A 26,033-nucleotide genomic window follows, 5' to 3' on the forward strand; every position below is an offset into this window, starting at 1 on the left:
AGGATCACACCCTGAGTCGAAGGCAGATGCTTAACTGCTGAGCCACCCAGCAGTCCCTTTTTTTTTTTTTAAATTAAATTATTTATTTATTCATGAGAGACAGAGAGAGAGAGAGAGAGAGAGAGGCAGAGACATAGGCAGAGGGAGAATTTTTTTTAATAGGGCTTTTGGGTTTGTAGTAATTGTACTGGGCCTCAAGGAACAGGAATCTAGAAAACAGTGATTTAAAAAATTAGAGGTTTTGTTACTCTTACATTTGGAAGTTGGAGGTTAGTGCTGAGATTGGGGCTCCATGAAGCCCCTAGGACCCCTCCTATGTTTCTACTCAGTAATCCTTATCCTGTTCTTGGGGTGTCAAGGTCAAATACGGTTGTTCCACCTGTAACATTACACATACAGGCAGGAAGAAGGGTAAGGTCAAAGGATCTAGTCAGCTGAATCTACCTGCCTTTTAAAGGGCTTTCCCACAAATTCCATCTGGTGACTTTCACTTACACTTAATTGGCGTGAACTGTGTTACATGACTGTTCATAGGTGCAAAGGAGGGAATTGCAGCTTTCAGCTGGGCTCATTGCCACCCTGACAAAAATTAACATTCTGTTAGTAAAGAAGAAAGGGGAATGGATATTGAGTAGGCTTCTAGCAGTGAGTACCACATTCCATACCATTTTGGCATTTTATTCAAGTTAATGTGGCTTCTGGGAGAATGAACCAAGTTTTAGCAAACAAAAGTAAATCCTCTAGAAACTCTTCTCTCCTCTGCATACAAGCGATTTTTCTGTACTGGTATTTCATATGATACGTGTTATAGTTCTGCTCCATTAGTACAGATCATCTTGAATTGAGTATATTTGTGGGTGTACATGTGTAATTATTTATACAGCTGCCTCTGATGGCCAATTGTTGATTTAGTACTTTTCCTCCTCTCACTTTCTTCTTCTCTATGTGGATACTTCCAGAACCATTTCCTTCCAGCTCCCGAATCTTGGTATCTAAGCCAGTCCTCACTCATGACTCTGCAGTCCATTGCCGCTTCTTGTACTCACCCAGTTTGGACTAGCTGTTTTTAACAATTTTGCTGCCCCAATAAATATCTACTGTTAGATTTCATTTTGTGAATAGCTTTTCATGCCATCTAGGATGTGCAGCTCTCTGTGATATTTTCACGTTTACTGTGCTTTCATTTAGATGACATTTTAAAAATGTAAGCAATTATGGGTCACCTGAATGGCTGCCTTAGAAGTCAGTGCTGACCATTGATTTCAGTGCCTACACAGGCATTTGTGTTTTTATTGTACCAATGGGCATTACTATAATTATCAATAGCCTACACACAAAAAAAAGAAGACAGAGGGACTTTGTATTCCAATATGAGGCATTGGGGACATATAAGGTTCAATGAAATCACCATCTTTTGTTATTTTAACAAAGGCTTTACCCTAGTTCAAATAAGTAAAATCATAGCCCCAAAGGTTATCAGTTGCCGAATTTAAAAGAACCTGTAGTGGGACAGTGAGTCCGATATTAGGACTGGAAATCTGTTTCCATATCAATGGTATCATCCGTCACATTGAATGAATACCATTAATTTGAGTATTTGTTATTTTTGTTAGCTTAAATTTAATGTACGGATTTTTATACTTGCTTAAGAGCTGTAGGCATAAGACACTCACATATAGTTTTAGTTTTGTACAAATTTAAATAGCAATATGCTAATGATATCCGAATGGCACTTCAGGTCTATGAATACTCTTTCTTTTAAAGAGGATGTATTTATCACCCAGTGGTATAGAGCTGGGTCAGCAAACTTTTCATGTAAAGGACTAGATAGTAAACACATTTGGCTTTGTTGGCCATATACAGTCTCTGTCAAAACTACTTAACTCTGATATGGTGGTATGAAAGCAGCCACAGAGAATATGTGAACAGATGAGCATAGCTGTGTCCAATAACACTTTGCTTACAAAACTAGGCAGCAGACTTATTTGGAGTATGCCGACTCCAGGGCTAGAGAGTATGGTCCCAGTTCCTTGGATTGACATATAGTCTGTTTATCTTTCTAAGCTCATCTCTTACCCACTCTTCTGAACAGTCACTATGCTCTAGCTATTACAGAGCTGCTTCATTTGCCAAGTATGTCATACTCTCCCATGATTCCATTAGCTCATGTGCCCTAACACTTCCTTTCCCATCTTTTTAAACCAACTAACTCCTACTTTCCCTTGAAGATGAAACTTAAAATGTGCTTCCTCTCAGAAGATGTCTCTGGCCCCTTGTGGCCGAATTAATGCTTCTCTCTGCCCCTTTGTGCTTCCTTGAATTCACTCTGTGCTCCCACACTCATCTGCATTGTAACATTTTTAAGAAACTCATCTGCATTGTAACTGAGCAATTATTTGACTGTTTTACTTTCTTCCCCTTTGGGATGAGCTCCCTCTTCTCTATAGCAAAATGCTATTCCATCCTTAAAATTATTACCTCAATCCCCAAATTTAGAGGATTGATGGAAAGAACAGAAGGAAATGAGTGTGAATTTCACTTCAATGATGTATTTACCCAACAAAACTCAGAAGTGTCCCAGTTTTCTTTAAATTGACAGTTAGATGTTCTTCCATCTGTGGAAATGGGGGCTTGTGAGCTTTGTCAGTTTTGAAGAAATAAAGGAAGTTTTATGTTTGTACATCTGGGTTTCATGACTACAAAATCGATGCCTGGGGTAGAAGTTAACTTTGACAAATGGAGGAAAACAGTTGCAAAATAAAAGACAAGAAGAAAAAGAAGAAAATCTGTAGTGCATGTTTGGAGTATAGGAAGGTAGCCTGGGTTGGAGATGAAAGTCTGGAGTTTTGAGCAAGGGGAAGGTCAGAGAGGACTGTATAGGGAAGCAGGCCTGAGAGTGATGGAGGAAATAGGGGTGGAAGCAGTAATCCTGAGCCCTGGGCAGGGGAGATTTGGGGATTCAGGGGTCAGCAATATTGGACTCTCCTTCTCCTTCTGTCCCCTTTGCCTCTCCTTGCTTCTTCCCACTCCCTTCCTCTCTGTTTTCTCTAGATGTTTCTACCCTGCCTTATCTTTTCCTGAACTAGCCATAATATGGTACCAAAGTAAATATTATAGTACTTATTTAAATTTTTATTTTTTTCTGTTTGAAAGTGTTAATGTAGGTCTGTTGATCTCTTGTTTCTTAAAATAATAACAACTCAAATCACTTAACTTTTAGGAATCTTAATTTTTTCTACATTACGGGATCCCTGGGTGGCGCAGCGGTTTGGCGCCTGCCTTTGGCCCAGGGCGCGATCCTGGAGACCCAGGATCGAATCTCACGTCGGGCTCCCGGTGCATGGAGCCTGCTTCTCCCTCTGCCTGTGTCTCTGCCTCTCTCTCTCTCACTGTGTGCCTATCATAAATAAATAAAAATTATAAAAAAAAATTTTTTTTCTACGTTACTTGTTAAGGTAAAAAAATTTCTATGGTTACACATTTTAGGAGAAACTCAGATCTTAAAAACACAAAGTTCAGGATGACATTTTAGTCCTATTTTGATGATATAATTATTATTACACTAAAGGGAAAAAAGCATACTAAAAATTAAGTAATTTTATTAAGCCATGAATGACTAGCATTGAAAATACTATAGGGACAATAAAGTAATTTTTTCAAAAAAAATGATCAGTGGATAAGATCAGGGATAATGCTTAGGTCTTCCAGGATCGGCACCTTCATACACACAAATATACGTAAACAAGATGGTGAAGTAAGGATACTGTGGCTGAATTGCCTAATTAGAAAAATACCTTTGAAATTTGAAAACCAAGTTGCCATTGTAAGATTTAAGAGTGATTTTAGACCAGATTCTTGTGTAGATCTCTGAGCAGGCGTTTTCCTGTATGTGATTTAGATCCTACTATGAATGTTAGTATTAAATATGTGCTTTCACACCAAACACAGGCCACGTATACATTACTAAGGGTTAGATCCTCCACAGGAAATGACATTGGACACATTTTATAGTTAAGATCATTGCTTACGATTTGGGGAATGTTAACACTTGTCATCTGGTCTTTAAAATAAAAACTCTTCTGTCCTGAGTACTTCTCATTAGATGAAGATGTTAGTGATTTTATGCAAACCTTATATTTTACCAGATTATATTATTAACAGGGTCAAAATTTCAGATATATTTTTTAAAGATTTTATTTATTTATTTATTTGAGAGAGAGAGAGAGAATGAGCACATGAGTAAGGGCAAGAGGCAGAAGTAGAGAGAGAAGTAGACTCCCTGCTGAGCAGGGAGCTGGATTTGGGGCTCAATCCCAGGACCCTGAGATGATTACCTGAGCCAAAGGCAGGCACTTAACTAACTGAGCCACCCAGGTGTGCCCCTCAGATAATATTTTTTTTTTACAAAGAAGACCTAGTGTCTTCCTTTAGTCAACACATGGAGGCTAGTGGTCCTTCACTGGAAACAAAATCATCACACCATGTTGTGTGCCAGATGTTATATATGTAGCAGCTCAATGGTCACGCCAACCATGTAGGATGAGTTCTATGACTTCCTATGTTGGAGATGTGCAAGCAGAGACAAAAAGGGTAGGTAACTCACCCAAGGTCACACAGGTAGTGTGCATGGCAGAGCCCAGGATGATGTCCCCTACAGTCCGTCTCCTGAAGCCATGGGCTTCATCTCCATGTTTTACTTCTCACAATTCTAATTCTCAAGTATGCCAATTTCCTCTAATTGCTGCAGGATATTCATTCCCTGTCACTGTCTATTTATGATCTATATGCGCCTTTTGTGAATAAAACCGGCAAAGCTTTGTCTATATAAATGACCTGTGTTAATGTCTTTTGGCATTAAGATGGCTCATGGGGAAATAGAAATTATATTTTGCAGTCCTTGTCTGGTTTCCTCAGTAATGGATTATGTCTACAGGATATGAATTCAACCTGTGGAAAAACTGAAAGACTCATCATTAATAACGGTACAACTGACATCATACAGCTCCTGATGTGACACACCGGGAAGGACACAACATCATCTGTGATAGTACTGCCAGAATGTTTCACCTGAATCTAATCATGAGGAAACAATCAGGCAAACACACACTTAAGGACATCCTGCACAGTAGCTGGCCTGCGCTCTTCAAAGCATCAATGTCATAAAAGACAGGCTGAAGAGCTGTTGAAGATTGATGGAGACTAAAGAGACAGGACAACAAAATGCAATGTGTGGACCTTGTTTGAGTTCTGGATCAGGAGAAAAAACAGCCATAGGGGACATTTTTGGGACAAACAGGTAATTGTGTATATAGATTGCATTTTAGATAACGTTAAGTCTCCTGAGTATGATAAGCTGTGAGAGAATGAGATTCCTCTTAGGAGATAGATATGATGCGTGTGTATGTGTAAAAATACACATATACACACATATAGACAAGTTACGATGTTAACAGTGAATCTACATGAGTGAATAATTGGTAATTATTGTACTATTCTCACAATTTTTGGAGGGTTTGTTATGTTCATAAATTTAAAAACTAGATAGAATGGAGTAAGTGGAGATACATATAGATTAAACAAGATCAGCCTAGAGTTGTGCTTGCTTGAAGCTGGGTGTTGATTTCATAAAGTTCATTATGTTATTCCACTTCTTCATGTGTTTGAAATTTTTCCTAATGCAAAGCTGTGAAAAACAGAAAGATTCAGTCACAGTTTCTGCTGCTGATTCTCATGAAATGATAACAATAAACTGCCATGAAGATTCTCTACTTTTCTGTATCTTACCCTCACCCCTACTCCTCTCCACCCCCAGGTACTTTTTCCTTCCCTGGATCCTGACTCCACCCCCTCCACCCATACCTCACTCATTGATTATCCAAGCTTGAAGACAAGGGACTTTATTATTTTTTTATCTTACCAAACTCCATCAAAAACCCTTCAAGGTCTGCCCACCATTTTCAGAGGAAGTTGCCCACTTCTGCACAGCCTGGGCCTCTTTACTCTCCATGTCCTGTCCCTGGGTCCTGGGCTCATGCTGTTTCAGATCTCTGCTTCCTACACCTGTGGCTCCTCCCTCTCACCAAAATGTTCTTTTCCTTCTTTACTTACATAAGAGCATATTCATTCTTCAAATGTCAATTCTTTTTTTTTTTAATTTTTATTTATTTATGATAGTCACACAGAGAGAGAGAGGCAGAGACACAGGCAGAGGGAGAAGCAGGCTCCATGCACCGGGAGCCTGATGTGGGATTCGATCCCGGGTCTCCAGGATCGCGCCCTGGGCCAAAGGCAGGCGCCAAACCGCTGTGCCACCCAGGGATCCCCAAATGTCAATTCTTGGCGAAATCTATTCCTGGTTTATCTGCTTAGGGTAAAGCCCCAGTGTGGGCTTCTAACGTAGTAGGCACATTTCTCTGATAATATTTAACCCAACAGAAATGACAGTTCTCTGTGATTGAATTAATGCTTTCTGCTCTCACTAGGTTGCAGGCTCTCTCCTGTATTTGTTTTGCTTACCACAGTATCCATAGTTGGATCTTGATAATAACATATATTTTCAATACATACTTTTAAAAATAGTTTTTTCCACTAAAAGTATTTAGATTTTTTTTTAAAGATTTTATTTATGTATTCATGATAGTCACAGAGAGAGAGAGAAGCAGAGAGACACAGGCAGAGGGAGAAGCAGGCTCCATGCACTGGGAGCCCGATGTGGGATTCGATCCCGGGTCTCCAGGATCGCGCCCTGGGCCAAAGGCAGGCGCCAAACCGCTGCGCCACCCAGGGATCCCAATATTTAGATTTTTTGTCCTTATTGAGTTCCATCATACTTACCTATAAAGGATAGGGGATTGTCTTCTGAAGCTCTTCATTCCAGGTCTTCCCCCAACCCCTTTAACTGAGGCTGATTTCAGTTCTTAAGTTGATGTGATCCCCTCTGACAATATAGAAACGTTATTGTCATAATGCTCCTTGAAAAATCGGTTAAGTCACTTGGCTTCTGTTTGCTTTCATAATCAATATGACTTCATGCAAAACGATGCAGCAGTTCACATCATTCTGTCAGTCCCCGTGAAGGAAATATTATTTTCCAAAATTAAAATTGTGAATCAACTCACAGGAGGATGTCGTCAAATAAACAAAGAATCATCGCTTATATTACACTGCCAAGTTTTTGATAAGCTTAATGCCTCTAAATGCATTTAACTTTAATGAAGAGTAATACAATTTAATAACAACATAAAATGGAATCATTTATCTTCCCGATCCTAAACATTGGGCTGATGTCTTCTCTTAATCCATCCTTTCAAATGCAAGTTTTCTTCCTCTTTTTCTTCAGATTTGTCTCCTCATTTCTGTATATGTGGTTTGTGGAGTGATATATATATATATATATATATATATATATATATATAAATATACATGTTTAATTAAATATATACATATACATGTATATATATATACATGTTTAATTAAATCACTCATCAGGCTAGCATTTTCATGGTTGGAAATCTCTGGGATGCGTTATTTCAAGTTCTTGAGGCAATGATATTTATATAACCAATACAATTTGGTAATTATTAGCATATTAGTCAAAATTGTTTCAATTGGAAGTGACATAAAACCAAACTCAAACTAACTTAAGCAAAAAGGGGAATTTATTGGCATATGCAACTGGGGAGACCAAAGGTGGATGCTGGTTTCTCAAGCTCAGATGAGGTGGGTAGAGGTCTCTCCTCATCTCCTGACTTGCTTTTCTCTGTGTTAATTATTCTCAGGTAAGGACTTTACTAACACCTGGCAAGGGAATGAGCATGAAGCAACAGTAGGTCATTCATTGATACAGGGTGACCTTCAGATATTTACAAACTGAGAAAAGAGCTCCAGCCCAAGCTGGGATTTAGAGTCTGCCTGGATATCTGTTAGTGTAATATGCACTTTTTTTTTTAATATTAATGAGAGGTTTTGTTAGAGGCCCTTTCTAGAGGTGGGGAGAACTTACTAGTTTTTGAGCCTCTATGAAAAGCAGAATTATAACAGAAGGTGAAGTCATTGTTTTTAGAAAGGATTTTGTAAACATGAAGGGAATGCAGGACAGTTTTAGTGCTTTAAGGGGATAATAGCTTTGAAATGCTTCCAGGGGACATCAGTGCAACAGAGGACAGCATCTCACAGAAAACAATGATAAGCCCAAAAGCTATAGTTTCATTCCTGAACACCCTCTGGAGACTTTCAGAGCAACTTGAATCTCTGGGGCACAGAAGCAGAGTAATGTGGGTTATAATAATGATAGATTTAGCCCCTTGTCTCATGGAGGATATTTCTAATTAGTTTTATATGGGTACATTACATGACCTCAAAGGTTTCTTGCAGAGATGGAAACAGTGTGGAAGACATTGTCAGAGTGAGAGTAAATGAGAAGATAGAAAGGAGTGAGTTATTTTGTGTTAGTAAATATTTCATTTCGATAATTCATGCAATTTATATAGAAAGCTAGCGGCATTATCACATGATATTTTCATTTGTTGCCTATAAGAAAGTTGTGTTATTGCTCTGTATAGGTTTTCAAAAATAGAATCAATGTTAGAACAGCCATTTCAGGCATATTGCCACTAACTGAGAGATATGAAGAATCCCCACATTGAGAACACTCTTCCTGTATAACCTCTTCTCTGGTTAAAAGCATTTCAAGTATTTGAGAAGCATGTATAATGGGATTGCAGAGACTTATACATTCAAATCAATCATGTGATCTGTAAATTGTTATCTAGGAAAAAAATCTCTATTACTTTTGTTTGTATAAGCTCACATCCTAAATAAAACTGCTGCCAGCAGAATGCTCATTAAAGTGGATTTAAGATTCCAAATGAAAAGTTATTGATTTCAAAAAGGATAAACACTACTAAGCCTCTAGAATCATCTGAAGTTATTAAATTACCAATTTAGTTACTGTCATTATTTTTTTTTTACTATCTTGGTTATTTATTAAGCAAACTGTAGAAGGTATAATGTTTGAAATGAAACTGGAAGATATCAGCCAATAGTTATTTTCCACACAGATTTAGAAATTAATGATCTGCTGAAAAATGGTGATGGGTTTGGTCTCTCTCACCCCAAATTCCTGGCCCTCATAAAAAATATAGCCTACTTCACGTCTATAGGAAGGCAAGATTAGGATGGGTGTCAGATGATAAATTTTTAGCCACCAGCATCTAGCCAAAAGAGCCTGACTTAGTCCTATCACATTTCACATGTATATTTATGTACTGTACCATTTGGGTATTATAATAAAAATTTTTATCTGTCCCTGGAGGCAAAATTGAGTTATATATTAAATGGCTATTTTCTTTGTTTTCTGCTTAGGTATGCATGTAATGTGGTAGCATAATATATATTCCACACTTGTTTCATTCCTGCAGAGAGATAATATTTTTGCAGCTGACAGAGTAAAGACATCCTGTGCTTCTAGAATAAGAGAGAACATATTGGCAGGATAAAATACAGATGTTCCCAGTGTTTCTTCTACATCATGGTTGTATTCAGCAGAGGTTAACTTTCATGGGCATATTTCCCTATTCTTTTTTGGGCAGTTGGACACAGAAGTCCACAGTAAATTCAAGATTGTAAAAGGTGGTTTCAAGAAAAGTATTTCAAAATGCTTTTAGTGGTGGGAAAGTAACTTAAGATTTCATCCCCCCCTTTAGAAAGAATGATGGCTTTAAGGTAGCTTCCCTGCTTCTCTGTAAGGAAAGAATGTGTATAGACATTTTTTCTCTTAAAGAATTTTATTATTCTTAATATAATACAGTACAAACAAAATTTCCCTCATACTGGTCTAAGAAAAATAAATATAAACTTCTGTGACAAAGATGATATCCTAATCACATGTTTGATCCTTTCCTTTTTCCCATTTCAGAAAGAAACAATCCAAGGAATGTAAAAGGAATATAAAAGATCATTTGTGTATTACTGTTGGAAACTTGTCACTGTAGCTATGAAGCTGAGGAGTTTTAACTGGAAATGGAACAGGTAAGAGTGAATAAAGGGGACACTGATGAGCCACTATTCACATTTTAGGTGTATGTTCTGGAAAAGTAAATTCTTCTTCTGTAATGATAAGAGAAAAATTTCCAGATAAATTAAGAAATTCAGTAGTTCAAATGAGGGGAATCAAATGTGAGCATTCAGATCAAATAATCTCTAGTACAACAGGCTTCCCATAGAATTAAGGACAAATAACTATTAGGGATCCAATTTTCTTAATTAGATTCAAAAGAATCCTATGTTATTTTTTTAAGTGCAAACTTCCACAAAGAAGTATAAATTGAGAGACAAAAAACAAATTTTGGGGATAAAAGGAAGAGTAACTAGGGAACATTCTATCAGAATACAGAGTACAACCTTTAAGATTTGAGAATTCAGGAGAAAAACCAGAAGATGTTGAAGGAGGAGAAGTAATATCATGATTATATGGGTTCTAGAAGGAGGAAGTAGTGGATGAATGAAAAGCAACAGTCAAATAAACAAAAGAAGGCAACCTCTCTGAATTGAAGCCTTCAGCCTTGTACATGGAGCAGGGTTAGCAAAGATTAGGTGGATATAATGGAAAGGAATGGTATCCAGGTGGTTTTGGCTGGAAGCAGTCAGACGGGAGAAAAAAGTTACCAAAGGGAAAAAAAAGTTTGAAGGCATTAGATTTCTTATTTGCAACATTAGTGTTAGAAAATCCCAGGGAAAATGTATAGACTTCTTGAAAAAAAGCACTATGTTCCAAGAATTAAATTCCATGTCAAGTTATTATCTAAATACAAAGGCAAATAAAAGCCTGGCTCAGATTTAAAAGAATTCAGAAATTATATGACTCATATTATGCTTTTTGAAAAATACAACTTAAAGTAGACCTTCAAGCAAAAACTAATCAAAATAAAGAATTTAATAAAGACAAAGACATGGTTTAGGAAAAAAGAGCAGCGAGCAAGAAAAACTTAGATGTAAATCTAAAGAACTGCTTGTAAAGTGGTTGTGAAACTGTATGCAATTTATAACAAAGAACTTTAAAAAGAAAAATGTGTATAATTTTAAAAACCTCCTAGAGGTGTGGAGGTGAAGAGAGACATGGAGAAGGAGGGAGTATATTGTGACAGGTTTTATGTTGAACAGGGAGGGTCCATACCAGTAACTTCACTCTTGAAGTTCGTGGAGGATAAATTAAAATATGTTTAAAAAAATTAAGACCAGTTTAAAATGAGGCCATTGGAGAAGAAGGAAAAAATGGGAAGTATTATTATTCCAAAGATTGGCAAAGTGTGTGTGTGTGTGTGTGTGTTTGTGTGTGTGTGTGTGTTTGTGAGAGAGAGAGAGAGAGAGAAAGGGGAGAGAGAAAGAGAGGGAACAAGAGCATAAGAGTGTGAGAGAAATGCCAATTAGGTTTCTCTATTACAAGTTTACTTCAAGGCCATGATGGAGTAACTGCTATTGGATTTACTGTTCTGTAAAACTGAACCAAACATGTGAGATGACTACTTTTAGTCATTGGAAGATAGGCAGTGCAGGACTATAGTCCCAGCAAGACAGGAAATAAATGAGGTGAGCACCACATTCAACCTGATTTTATGTTTGGGAACACTTTCCTGAGTTTGGCACAAAGTGATAGAACCCAAGTGAAGAACATCAAGTCATACTGAGCTGAGGAAGAACTTGCAACAGAGGAGATGTAAAGGCAGTTGGAATTCACAGTGTAGAACTACAGAGACAAATGAATTCTACAGAAGGGACGTCTCTGTGTGGAGATTCTTCTTAGCTCTTTGGCTAAGAGCTGCTCTGGGATTTACCTGTATAGATTAAGATTCTCTAAGACCTCATGATTCTGTGAGACAGCAATTTGCTGTGGTGCTAAGAAATGAATGGAAATGCCAGAAGTCACGCAGCACTAAAATGCATTGAAGTTGTGATCCAGCTATGGTAGAAAGGCTTTACTGAGCACGCTGGATATTCAATTGAGATCACAGAAAGGTCACTGTTTTGGAATAAGAGATAAGATAATATCCTAGGATTAAGGTTAAAATCCATGTAGATTTGCCCAAACAGAGCATAAAATGAAGCCCTGGAAGATTAAGAGAATGAACCAGTTACGTAGTTGCTGGCCAGAACCAAACATTACACTTTTACACGTAATCAAGATAATCTAGATCTCTACAATATTTCATCCATGACATGCTGTGTACAATTAAAAAGTCACTACCAGTGCTAAGAAGCAGGAAAATAGAATTCATAATCAAGATAAAAAAGTAGATGATCGAGAGGTACCTAGGTAGCTCAGTCAGTTGAGTGTCTGACTCTTGATCTTGGCTTAGATCTTGATCTCAGGGTTGTGAGTTCAAGCCCTACACTGGATTCCATGCTGAGCAGGGAGCCTACTTAAAAAAAAAAAAAAAAAGCAGACAATTAAAGGAGATCCTGAGAATGGCTCAGATTTTGGAGTTAGAAGACATTTTTTTTTGAAAGACTTTATTTATTTATTCATGAGAGAGAGAGAGAGAGAGAGAGAGGCAGAAACACAGGCAGAGGGAGAAGCAGGCTCCATGCAGAGAGCCTGGTGTGGGACTCGATCCTGGGTCTCCAGGATCAGGCCCTGGGCTGAAGGTGGCGCTAAACCGCTGACCCACCTGGGCTGCCCAGAAGACATTTTTAAAATGGTGATTATAGGGATACCAGGCTGGCTCAATCAGTATAGCTTGTGACTCTTGATCTTGGGGTTCTAAGTTTGAGACCTATATTTGATTGAAGAGATTACTTAAAATCTTTAAAAAGTAGTAATTGTTAACATGTTCAAGGATTTAAAGAAAAAAATGAATGTAATGAACAGATGGAAATCTCAAAAGAGAAATATAAGCTGTATAAAAGTATCAATTAAAAATACTAGAAATGATCATTTCCTTTAATGGCTTAAGAGGAAATTGAACACTGCAGAATAAAAAGTATAAGAACTCAAAAATAGATCAATTAGAAGATATCAAAATGAAAAACAGGATACATTTTATTTTCTGTTTTTTAAAATGAACAGAGCCTCAGTATCTTGTGGAATGGTATCATTTGTCCCATATATAACTGAAGTCTCAGAGGAAAAGGAAAAAAGAATGAGTCAGGACTAGTTGAAGAAATAATAACCCCAAATATTCAAAACTTGGCAAAAAAATCAATCTACGGATCTAAGAAACTCGTAAGACCCGAGACAGTACATCTCTCAAAATAATCTTCAAGAATGGATGTCAAAAATATTTTGAAGGAAAATAACCTGATAAAATTTGTTTATAATAGTCATGGCACTAAAAGAAATGCCAAAGAAAGTAAGTTGGGCTGAAGATAAAATTTAGAATCACAGAAAGAAGGAATGGGGATAATTGGGAATGGTAAAAATGTAAGTAAGAATTTTCTTTTCTTACCTTTAAATTTCCTTAAAATATAATTGACTGATTCAAGCAAAAATAATAATGCACTGCAGTATTTTTAGCATTTGTAATGGTAACAGATGACCAGAACTTTAAGAATTGCAGGAGAGGGATCCGTGGGTGGCTCAGCGGTGGTTTGGTGCCTGCCTTGGGCTTGGGGCATGGTCCTGGAGCCTGCTTCTACCTCTGCCTGTGTCTCTGCCTCTCTCTTTCTCTTTCTCTCTGTGTCTCTTATAAATAAATAAAATCTTAAAAAAAAAAAAAAAAGAATTGCAGGAGAGGGGGTGCCTGGGTAGCTCAATCAGTTGGTCTTCTGCCTTTGGCTCATGTCATGATCCCCTGGTCTTGGGAATCATGATCCCTGGGTCCTGGGATTGGGCCCTGCATAGGGCTCCCTATTCAATGGGAAGTCTGCTTCTCCCTCTCCCTTGGTCCCTCCCTCTCCTCTCATGCATGCATGCTCTCTCTCTCTCTCTCTCTCTCAAATACATAAATAAAATCTTTTTAAAAAGTTTAAAAAAGAATTGCAGGAGGGTGAAATGGAATTCTACACTAGGAAGATTCTTATATTCTACTGAAATGTTAAAATATTAATTAGAAGTAGAATGTAATAATCTTAGGATGTGTACTGGAATCCCTAGAGCAGTCACCAATACACATACACACACACCCACACACACATATACATATACATGTACACACAGGAAATCAAAGAAACAATAAAATGGAGTACTACAAAATATTTTGTGGGACCAAGAAGGCAGAAGAGAATTAACAAAGAAACACACATGAGATGGGACAAATAAAAAGCAAATTGCAAGATGGCAGGATTAAATGCAACCATATTAATAGTTACATCGACTGAGAATGCACTAAATATTCCTGTTAATAATAAATTTCATGATAAAAAAGGCTAGTTCATCAAGAATATACAACAGTCTTAAATGTGTATTCATCTAATCACTGTGTTTAACACAGCTCCTGGCACACAGAACTATTATTAATGGAAGGATGACTCAACACAAGGAAACCCATTAATGTAATTCACTATGTAAATAGATCAAAGGAGGTAGAACTCATGACATTTCAATATAGGCAAAAATGCATTTGCTAAAATTCAATCATCACTCTTGATTAAAAACAAGTAAACAATAACTCTTGGCAAACTATCAGTAGAAGGAAACTTTGTTAAGCTGATAAAGGTTAGCATAAACCAAAAGCAAATATTTTATATAAAATATTATAGTCATTCCTCCCAACGTTAGAAATATGATAAATTTTCTCTGAGCATTTTTTGCTTTTTAATCTTGTAATGGAGAGTCTAACTAATGTAATAAGACAGGAAAGAATAATATATATAAATTTATAAAGGAAAGCCATAGGTATAGTTACTTGCAAACAAGAAATTGTCTTAGAACTCAAGAAAAAATTACTAGTAATTGAAATCAGTTGAAATCAGTAAGGAATTCAACATGAAGTTTAGATACAAAAGTAGCAGAGCAAAATCAATGCTTTCCTATATATTATCAATAGTATATTAAAGAATAAAACAGTAAAAAGAACCTATTCTCAACAAAAAGAAAAAATTACAAAATTCCTAACAAAAACATAAGATTCATAGGTGGAAAACTATAAAGCTCTAGGAAAAAAATAAGTGATCCAGTAAATGCAGATATTCCCTTCCTAAATGGAAAGCCACGTTTTTGAGATATAAATCTTCCCAAGTTAATTTAGAACTGTAACACAATTCTAGTCATTATATATGAAACTTAACAAGCTGATTCTATAGGTCACATGATAGAGAAAAATCAGTACAGTTTTAACTTTTTAAAATTAAAGCATGCTCCTTCAAATCTTGAATAACAAAGAAAAATGAAACATAATAGAACACTAATGACTGAAGAAGTTGAAGCACTAAGAGGCAGAGTACTTTCTTGGCAAATGGTCTTAACTTAGCAGCTGATTCATATTACTTTAAAACTGTTATAGAGCAAATGCATGTAATATTTTAATTATTTTAATATGGCTAACATCCTGAAACCAAAAGCGACAAAGATAACCGATAACAAGCCTACAGTTCATACTCATAAGCACAGATGCAGACATTTAAAATTAAATACAGGGAAACCGGGATCCCTGGGTGGCGCAGTGGTTTGGCGCCTGCCTTTGGCTCGGGGCACGATCCTGGAGGCCTGGGATCGAATCCCACGTCGGGCTCCCTGCATGGAGCCTGCTTCTCCCTCTGCCTGTGTATCTGCCTCTCTGTCTCTCTCTGTGTAACTATCACGAATAAATAAATAAAATCTTTAAAAAAAAAAAATTAAATACAGGGAAATTGAATTAGTACACCACAATGAAGTAATGTGTAGTCAATAAATGCAAAAGTGGTTTAACAGTATGACAAATATTAATACATGACATATAAAATAAGTATGACAAAAATGTATTTATATTAAATATAAATATGCTGCTTTCTAATGCTTTTCATAGGCTAAAAGAGACAAAGAAGCACCTGACTATCTAGAGATGACCTGTCCATCATTGATTGTTATGTTCATTCAACAAATTTGTAGAGCCAGGCATTATTCTCAGTTCTGGGGTAAAATCAGACACTCATCTGTACCATCAAAAAAAAAAACACATTGTAGGGAGGAAAACAGTCAAGTAAATAAATGCTAATGCTAAAGTATCGAAGAAGTATTTAGGGGAAATACTAGAAAGAGAATAAATAGATGGTCAAATTTCTGTCTGAAATCAATAGAAAATAATATTCACATTGGGAAACACTAGAAGTCATTTTATTCCACTTGAGAGCAATACAGCTACTCACTCCATGATTAAAGCTGTACTCAACAAGTTGAAATCAATGCATTAGAATAGTTGAAAACAAATGAGTCCTCTGTACTGGGAAGGAAAATTGTGATATACAGTGATAATTACTGAAGACAATCAGTTGAAAAAATACTAGAAAAGTATGCAGTAGTAAGATGGCAAGTTACAGAAAATATAGAGCACTTTAAAAGATCTATTAGCAATAGCTACATAATGGAAAAAGATGTCTTCATACTAGCAAAAGGTACTATAATATGCCTTGATACAAATGACAGAAAATGCACAGGACCCACAACAAGAAAATGATACAACTCTGAGGATTAAAAAAATCCTAACCATCTTTCTAGAAATAAATATTCAGCATTATAAAGAAGCATTTTCTCTCTAAATCATTTATAAACTCAATGGAATTCTAGTGAAAATAGTAATGTAATTTTGAGGGGGGAATTTAGAAACTGTTCTTTTAAAAAAGTTTTACCTTTACTTTTGTCAGAGTTATACATATTCACTTGAAGTATGACAAGTACTATTAGCTCATAACAGCCATCTTCAGGGCAGCCCGAGGGGCTCAGCGGTTTAGCGCTGCCTTCAGCCCGGGTGTGGTCCTGGAGACCCGGGATCGAGTCCCGCAGCGGGCTTCCATTGTGGATCCTGTTTTTCCCTCTGCCTGTGTCTCTGTGTCTCTCATGAGTAAATAAAAATAAAAAATCTTAAAAAAAATAACTGCCATCCTCAGCTTTATTCTTTCTAGCTTTTGATTAACACTCCAAAAGTCAGTAGTACCCAACATTTTGAGCAGTTTTTACTGGTGTTTACATCTTTATTATTTTCCAGCAAGAGAATTTTTCTGCTAATTGGGTTTTGTTTTCCTTTTTTTTCAGTTTTTGGAGATTATCAATTCTCTTCTTACTGTGAAAGATAATATTCAATTTTCTGATCTACTTTTCAAACCTCAACCAGACTCCATCTCACACACATACACATATCCTACAAATGTGTACATGGTTCAGCTTCTCTTCACCCTGACAATATTTTTGGTTCTATCAGTGTTCAATGTTATAAGTAGTATGTCTTTGTAGATATTATTATACACAGCTGAGTCTCACAGTATTCTACTCCTTCCCTTCATGGATTTCTGAAAGTTAATAACTGTCTGCTCTTCTCTTCCTCCTCCTTCCTATTATTATTATTATTTTAAGTAAATTCTTCACTTTAAGTGGGGCTTGAACTCACAATGCTGAGATCAAGAGTTCCATGCTCTACTGACTGAGTCAGCCAGGTGTCCCAATAATTGTCTACTTTTAAATTTGCTTTGTTCTTGATACAGTGGACAGAATTAAGGGAGCAAAGGAAAGAAAAGAGAGAAAAGGAAGAAACAAAAGGAAAAAAGAACTTCTCACCTTGGTCAAACACTTGAGAAAAGCCTAACAATTTTAGTTTTGCTTGAAACTGCATTCTGGATTATCCTTCCCCTTCACAGTGGACTGGTTATTCTCTAGACTCACTGCTCAGCTTTGTCAGGATCTCCACTTCATTGTCATTCTAGGAACATTCCTCTTCCTTGTGCTGATGTTGGAGCTCCCACTTGCTGGTTGTCATGTCTTCCTCTTTCATGGTTTACAATCTTGTTTGGGGAGAGCACTTCTTCTAGTAGATTCCAGGGAATTGTATCATGGAACTCCTGTAGGGAGGAAATGCTACGGCCACTAGCATCTACCAGGCACTAGAGAAAACTGCTGTCACCTTTGCCATTCCACCTCACAACAACTCTTGGCATCCTGTGGGAAACCTGTGGTGTCACCTCTACCCACAGTGATGCCTAGAAGCCTCTGATGTCATCCATTCCTGCCATTTGGAAACTGCCTGCCACTGTGTTTTGAAATTAATCCGCTAGAACCTTTTCTTTAAATACATCTTTACAAGCCATGTTTCTAAATGTTAAGAAATCTTAATGCTAAGAAAATCACCTTCATTCCTTCTACACTGGTTGGAATAATTCAAACTACATCAGGTAGTGCCCCAGAGGGTTCATGCTCATTAAGTTGGTGGCTAAAACCAATCTGTTTGACAAATCTGGTTTATAATTTTGAGTAAACATGTAGTTTTTTATAGCAACCATTTCAGCAAACATGGTAACCCGTAACACATGGTCTAATTGCAAGATGGCAAGTCAACATTTGGTTGAAATATTAAAAATAAACCTTCAAATATTACATGAAACAGACTTAGGCAGAATCTCAAGATTTTGGTGACAATATAAAATAACTGATTTTCATTTAAATTTCTTGGTAATAGGTATGTACATAATTGCTAAATATTACTCACCAATCTTTAAAGTTGTAAGAGCAAGCACATAAAGTGGAAAGACCTTTAAAAAATTCATTGAAAAATTAAGATCTGTTTTTGCTATTCCAGTAACATTTTCAATCAAATGCTTCACTAAAGAGTATCATTAACATAGCAGTGAAATATGAAGATGAAATTATTTTCTGCAAATCCATGGGTATAAATTTGTTTTTAATAGAAGGTTGATAATGTGAATCAGAGACCCAGTGATCTGATATTTAACTTTCCTTTTTCAGCTGTGTTCAGTATTCTTGCTTTGCACAGCAAATTTTCTTTTCTTTAGAATGAAAACTGAAAATTTTCTTCATCTCAGCTTAGGGACCAAATGACATTTGTGTTGACATCAATCATCTCTCCTTGGGGTGATCTATGACAACACTGAGGAAATTAGATTGGTTTTAAGGGTTTGGGATATAAGTGAGAAAGAAGAAAGTTAAGAATCAAGAAGTGAAATCATGATAACAAGTCCTTACAAGCACTGTGCCATTTAAATTAACAAAATTAATCAGAGGAAAGACTTGTAAGCATGTTGATGTTCCACATTAGATCAACTTCGACTTGAATATTGTCCATCAGTTATTCTTAAAAATTTATTCTTTGCTTCAGATTTGGAACAATAGGACTTTGAAAGACATGTAAAGAAGAAGGGATAGAGTTGCAGGACTGGACTTAACAGCCATTTCTCTGAGTTTCTCTTACCTAATTATGTATCAATTTTTTGATCAAAAACATACCAGGGGAGAGGGCCACTAGAGAGTGACCAATGGTCACAATTCTATAATAAGCCTTCTGATCAGGATTACACCTAAGAGCCCATTGCAATAAAAATTCCATTTTCAAGAGGATCTTAGCTTGAATTCTGAACAATTGCAGATTGAAGAGAAGAGGCAATGGAAAGAGGATTTGATAAAGCTGATTGTTATCCTCCATGATGGTAAGGTTGGTAAATACCGGATAGGGATGGGAATCAAGATAATCATGCTACTCCTGCCACCCACTGGTCAAAGAATGAGTTCTGCGTAATTGAAATGTATACTTTTAGGGTTATGATTTTTCTTGACGCATAGCTTCTTTGATTTTTCTATGATCCAACAGTCTCTTTTGAGCTTCCATTCTCTTTGGTGGTGCAAAACTAACCCAGGCCATTCATTATCCTTGTCTCAAGGTTTGAGAGCTTTGGAGAGAGGCTTTAAATTACACATAGATGTCAAGTGAGGAAGGTGTCATCCCAGGTCATCTTCTAGCCTGTCTGGCATTCGCTGTGATGTAGCAACTCCCCAGGTCCTTGTTGTCATCACCCTCCTGTCATAATGTTCACATTCCTATATCATCTCTCATTTTATATGGTTCATGCTGCTGTGTCTCCTCTTCTGGCTGCAAGACCCCTTCCAGGCCACCAGCCACCCCTCAGCTAAATCTCTCAGGGTATGGAGATAACTTTTGGATGATATCTCTTGTCACTCTGGGGCTGTGGGAAACTGAGGAGTTACCGTAAGCCCTGTCTGCATAGAAAGGCTGCCACTCCAAGGTGTCTCAGAGCATAAATTAAGATATTTCCAGCTATAATAGGAAACTTATCTCAAACTGCCTTAAGGCCAGTTATTAGCTTTATAGGAAGTTAAGAGGTAAGGCAAGCTTCAGAGCGTGTTGATCCAGCAGTTTAAAAACGCAATCAAAGACTTGAGTTCTCTTTGTCTCTCTGCCCTGCCCTCTGCCTGTGATCTTCATTCTAAAGTGGATTCCTGTCTTGGTTGTATGATGGCTGCCTGCAGAAATTGCAGCTTTGTTTTTTTCTATTAATTGGCTTCTCAAGCTTCTTTCTTCAAATGAAGTAGAATATTCCTAGAAGTCTGGTAAAATCCTCTTCATCTCTTGTTGGTATGGCTGGGTCACATGCCTATTTCCCTCCTTTCCTTTTTTTTTTTCTTTTTTTACTTGAAGTTTAACTTTTAATTCCAGTTAGTTAACATAGAGTCTTGTAATCACATGCTTATTTTTAAGTCAATTTTCAACAAAAAGAATGGGATTACCGCTAGACCGAAATCAGGTTGAACCCAGAAGCTGAGAGTAGAAATCACAGTCTCCTGAGGTTCTTGGCTATGTGGAGGAGTGAGTATCTGAAGAAAATTTGGAATTTGTTTGGGAGAGAATGAGGAGGATAGATGCTCTCTAGGCAATAATATCAGTCCGGATTTTGTTAGGAAAATATACTCCTCTAGAAATTTCAAGCAGAGCAAGATTAACTTAGCAAATTAAGCCACAAAAATCATAGGAAGGGGCAGAAGAGGAAAAAACCCCGAGGGGGGTAAGATGGGTTAGTCAATGTTCAGGAATTCCAGGAAGATGCTCCTGGCCCTATAGGAGAGCACACCTGTCTAAGCCTGAATTCCCCTGAACCTGTGTTCTTCTCTTCTTGCAGACCCAGTGCAGTTGTTATAAGGGCAGTGCTGCTGGTGTAGCCAAAGCCAGGTGTAGCTCTGGCTTCCTTCTTCCCTTCAGTCTTTTTTATAAAATAGGTTTATTGAGATATAACTTATATATCATGCAATTGAACAATTTTAGGTATGCAAAATGTATGATTCACTGGCTTTAGTATATTCACAGAGCTGTGCATCCATCACCATCATTGATTATAGAACATTGTCATTATTCCTAAAGAAAAGCTTTCTCCTCAGATAGCATCCCTCCTATCCCACTCTCCCAATCCCTCTTTTCATCCTCCCCCCAACCCCTCCAGCCCTCCACCCTACACAAAAACTAATCTACTGTTTGTCTCTGTAGATTTGCCTATTCTGGACATTTTTTTCATGTAAATAGATATTTATAATATGTGTTCTTCTGGGATTGTATTCTCTCACTTAGAATAATGTTTTCAAGGCTCATTCACATTGTAGCATTGATTGGTACTTCATTTGTTTTTATTGCCCAATACTCTTCCAGTGCACGAATACACCACATCTTATCTCTCCATTCATCAGTGGACATTTGAGTTGTTTCCACTTTTTAGTTGTTAGTTAAGCTGCCATGAACATTCATGTACAAGTTTTTGATGGAATGTATATATGTTGGGCTTAGACTTAGGGGTGGAATCCCTAGGTCAAGTCGTAAATCTAAGTTTAACCTTTTGAAGAAATACTAAACTATTTTCAAAAGTGGCTGCACCATTTTATATCCCCACCAGCAATGTATTAGGGTTCCATCATTTCTCTACATCCTCACCAGTACTTGTTATTATATGTATTTTTGATGGTAAGCTTTCCTACTGAGTATAAATTGGTATCTTATTGTGGTTTTCATTTGCATTTCCCTGACGGCTAATAATGCTGAGCATCTTTTCTTGTACTTATTGGCCATTTGTGTATCTTTTTGGAGAAATATCTTTTCAGGGTCTTTGCCTGTTTTTAGCTGTATTATTTGTCTTTTTATTATTGAACTGTAGCAGTTTTCAATATATTCTAGATACAAGTCTCTTACTTGATACATGATTTGCAAGTGTTTTTCCCTCATAATAGTGGATTGTCTTTTCACTTTTTGGTAACATTTATTGGTGCATAAAAGTTTTAAATTTTGATGAAGTCCAATTTTTCTGGTTTTTTTTCTTTTGCTGCTTATGCTTTTGGTGTCATATATAAAAATGCATGCAGAATTTAAAATCATGATGGTTCACCCCTACATAGTCTTGTAAGAATTTTATGGCTTTATTTCATAGACTTAGGTCTACTGGGAAATGTAGCCTCTGTGAGAAGGAGAACTTAGAGGAGGTGGGAACCAACCCATAGTATGTAGCAAATAACTAAACATCAGCCTTTGTGAGGATTTTCTGTCTTTTTGGAGTCTAGACAGAAAGCAGGCCACAAGTCTCCTTTTATTCAAAGATCCTAAATCTGTCTAGCATCAGTTTGTCACCCTTAGAACTTGAGAGATGTAGAGAATATAGGGCCCAACTCACTTTATTCTATTTTTCTCTTCTGTGTTCTTCCTTCTCCTCAGTCCAGGAAGTTCTAAAATTGAGTCTAAGAGAAACTCAGCTGTCTATTTTTTCAGATAGTTCTGTTTCACGTGCTTTTGTTCTGAAGAGCTATCTTTTGCTCTTAAAAAAAAAAAAGAAAAAATCTTAAAGGTACAAGAGATTATTTTAGATACACTATTAGACCATAGAAAGCAGCATTTTCCTTGACAGATTGGCAATATGGTTTCATGAATGTGACAGAGACAGGGATGAGACTTTAGGAGGGAGGCAGATTCTCAAGGAGGAGATGAGTAATTATAGATAAGGAGCTAAAATTAATAGGTAAGCAGGACATTGATGCCTTTGCTGGAGATTTCCAGTTATGACTATACAGGTATTAGGGGCAGCTTGGCAATGATTTTACAACTGTATTCTGTAATAAATCATAGCATACTAATATAGACTGAATTGTTTAAACATGTTGGAGACTTTAATTTATTCAGCTTAAGAAATTAGTTGAAGGAAAAAAAATAATGGAAAGTAAGCTGTAGGATTGCTTTTCCTGAATTCTAAATTTAGCTTAAATGTATTTCTAATCCTCTATGCTAGGGATATTTTCTTGGAAATTGTATAATCTGATCACCTTTATTAATGCAAGGTTTTAGATGGGCATAAACATGCTTACTGTATTTTACTGTGTCAATTTTTAGCCTAGGTAATCCTGTAAATGATGAGCTAATTATATTCTTTCTGATTATCAAGCTACTTAACTTAAATCCAGTATGATTATAAAAGGCAAGTAAATCTTCCGTGCCAATAGAGGAGAGTCTACACATAGTTACCTTTAAGAAGACAAAAGAAACTGCACCATATGACCAAAGCCTGTGCAAGATGAAATCCCCATTATATGGATGACAGAAAATAGAAAAGAATAGAGTGTGAAGAGCAACACAAATTCACAGCCATCATTTTGAGTCCATATTATCTTCAAAGACAAATATGATTGCTCCCTGAATTGATTGATTGTCTTATAAAACTAGATGGGGACCATTCTATCACCCGTTGTAGGAAATGCCCATCTTTATTTTTAATTAAATTGGAATTAATTTTTATTAAGGTTCACATTGTATCTGGGTATAAATGGAAAACTTAAGTGGTCAATAGGGAAGGAAAGGAGTATAAGGACTCAAGAGTACGACATTGTTTCAGCTCCCAGGAAAAATTTAAAAAAGGGAACTAGCATATTCAAAATGTTTCTCATATGCACATCATACTATCTCATCTAGTCTTGACAACAGTTCTAAGAGGAAGGCATAACTATCCCAGTATACCTAAATGTGGACACTGGATCACAGCTACATTAGGATCCATTTTGTCTAATTCCAAATTCTGTGCTTTCTTGGTTATTTTTGATAGCACCCTTTCAGGTACAAAAGACAGAAAGAAATACTATCCTAATTGGCTTAGGAAAACCAAAGAATATATCAGCTTGTAAAACTCATAGAGACCTGATCCTCCTCCTTCAACATTGTCTACTGCAGGCATGGTTGGATCCAGGGGCCAAGAGGAATTCTTTCTCTCTGTCTCATTTCATACTTTTCTTTGTGTTATTCTTGCTATCAGGCAGGCTCTCAGGAGCTCCAGTTTCAATCTTTAAAGCTTTAATCACATGGAAAAAAAGATTCTTTTTCTAAGTTGGAATAAGAATTCCAGTACTGAATTTTACTGTCCTTGTTTGGTCTAACTTACTCTTAACTATACACTTTAAATATTTGAAAGGAAAGTGAATGTACAAGGTTGGCTACATCAAGAAATATGGCTTATAATTCTTAAGCCTTATGTATATGTATTAAAGATGCAGATACAGAGTGCAGAATAACTCCACTATTTGAGTTTTTTTTAATGTGGATCATGAATATAACCAGATAACTATAGCAATTGGTGCTGATCATGAAGCTTCCTGAAGTGAACAAAGGCCTTTATTTCTCTGCTATTAAAAAGGTTTTATTCACACTATAAAGTCAGACATTCAGCCTCTTTCAAATCTGTATGAAAATAGATTACATAGCATGTTAAAAAGTATGTATTTGAAAAGTAAGAAGGCCAACTATCAAATACCTGCTGTGTAGACAGAACATAGGTACATTATATCTACCTTTAAAAAAAAAAGATTTATTTATTTATTTTAAAGAAAGTGTGGGGAGAGGGGCAGAGGGAGACAGAATGAGAAACCCAGGCAAACTCCATGCTGAGTGCAGAGCCCCACATGGGGCTGGACTTTGTGGCCCCAAGATCAGACCTGGGGCAAAATCAAGAGTTGGATGCCCAATTGACGGCACCACCCAGGCACCCCACATTATGTCCATATTTATGTTAGACAAATGATTCAGTGGGCACTAGCCACGTGTGGCTATTTAAAATTTTTAAAAAAGGTTTTATTTATTTATTCATGAGAGACACACGGAGAGAGAGGAAGAGAGAAGAAGGCTCCCTGTGGGGAGCCTGATGTGGGACTTGATCCCTGGACCCGGATCACACCTGAGCTGAAGGCAGATGCTCAACCGGAGAGCCACCCAGGCATCCTTCTTTTTTTTTTTTTTAATTTTTATTTATTTATGATAGTCACAGAGAGAGAGAGAGAGAGAGGCAGAGACATAGGCAGAGGGAGAAGCAGGCTCCATGCACCGGGAGCCTGATGTGGGATTCGATCCCGGGTCTCCAGGATCACGCCCTGGGCCAAAGGCAGGCGCCAAACCGCTGCGCCACCCAGGGATCCCTCAGGCATCCTTCTTAAATGAGACTTTTAAAAATAGTTACTGAGATAATCTTCTGGAATCTTAATGGGTCATTTCTTTTAACACTTAAATCTTTTATCTGTTAGTAATTTGTTTTGGCATAATGGACAAATTAAAGATTACCTCTATTTTTAGATAGTTAAATGGTAATGAGTATTTGCTTCCCTAAATTCATTCACAATTATTTTCTTTCTAGAAAGAGCTCCTGATTTTCGTTTAGAGATCCACCTCCCTTTCATTTTCTGCTTGTGTGTTTTGGGTACTGGAGTGTCACCAGACTAATATGGCCAGAAGAGGTGAGGAACTTTCCCACAATATTCAAATGTTTGTTTTCAAAATTCAAAGGATTGTTGATTTGAAACTTTGAGAGTAGAGTAAGTTTGTTAGAGTGTATGGTGAAGGAAAAACAATGAGAAGTTGTAACCCATGTCATCATAGAGGATTGGGTTTACCTGCCATTGCTAAGAATTAACTTCTTATGATGTCATATTACCTAGCAAAACTTCTCAACCAGTGGGTCACCCACTGCCCTAAGGGTGGCTGAACAGGCTGGGTCACCAGAGGAGCCTTCCAAAGGGCTCCAATTCCCTTGCTTATCCCAATATGGCATATAAACATAAGTATCCTCTTTTTAAAAAATTATTTTTTATTTATTTATTTATT

The 26,033-nt window shown here is 36.9% G+C and overlaps 1 protein-coding gene across 1 annotated transcript in view; it reads left to right on the forward strand.

The window, feature by feature from the left end:
• Window positions 1-5,143: 5,143 nt before the first annotated feature.
• Window positions 5,144-26,033, forward strand: part of MEGF10 (multiple EGF like domains 10) — a 215,497-nt gene continuing 194,607 nt past the window's right edge. Inside the window, exons 1-3 of the mRNA XM_035696985.2 lie at window positions 5,144-5,296; window positions 9,917-10,029; window positions 25,567-25,666. Coding sequence (XP_035552878.1) covers window positions 25,654-25,666 — 13 coding nt within the window. The 5' untranslated portion in view covers window positions 5,144-5,296; window positions 9,917-10,029; window positions 25,567-25,653. The remainder of the gene's footprint in view (window positions 5,297-9,916; window positions 10,030-25,566; window positions 25,667-26,033) is intronic.

Source organism: Canis lupus, chromosome 11 (genome assembly GCF_003254725.2).
Source record: "Canis lupus dingo isolate Sandy chromosome 11, ASM325472v2, whole genome shotgun sequence".
NCBI lineage: Eukaryota > Metazoa > Chordata > Mammalia > Carnivora > Canidae > Canis > Canis lupus.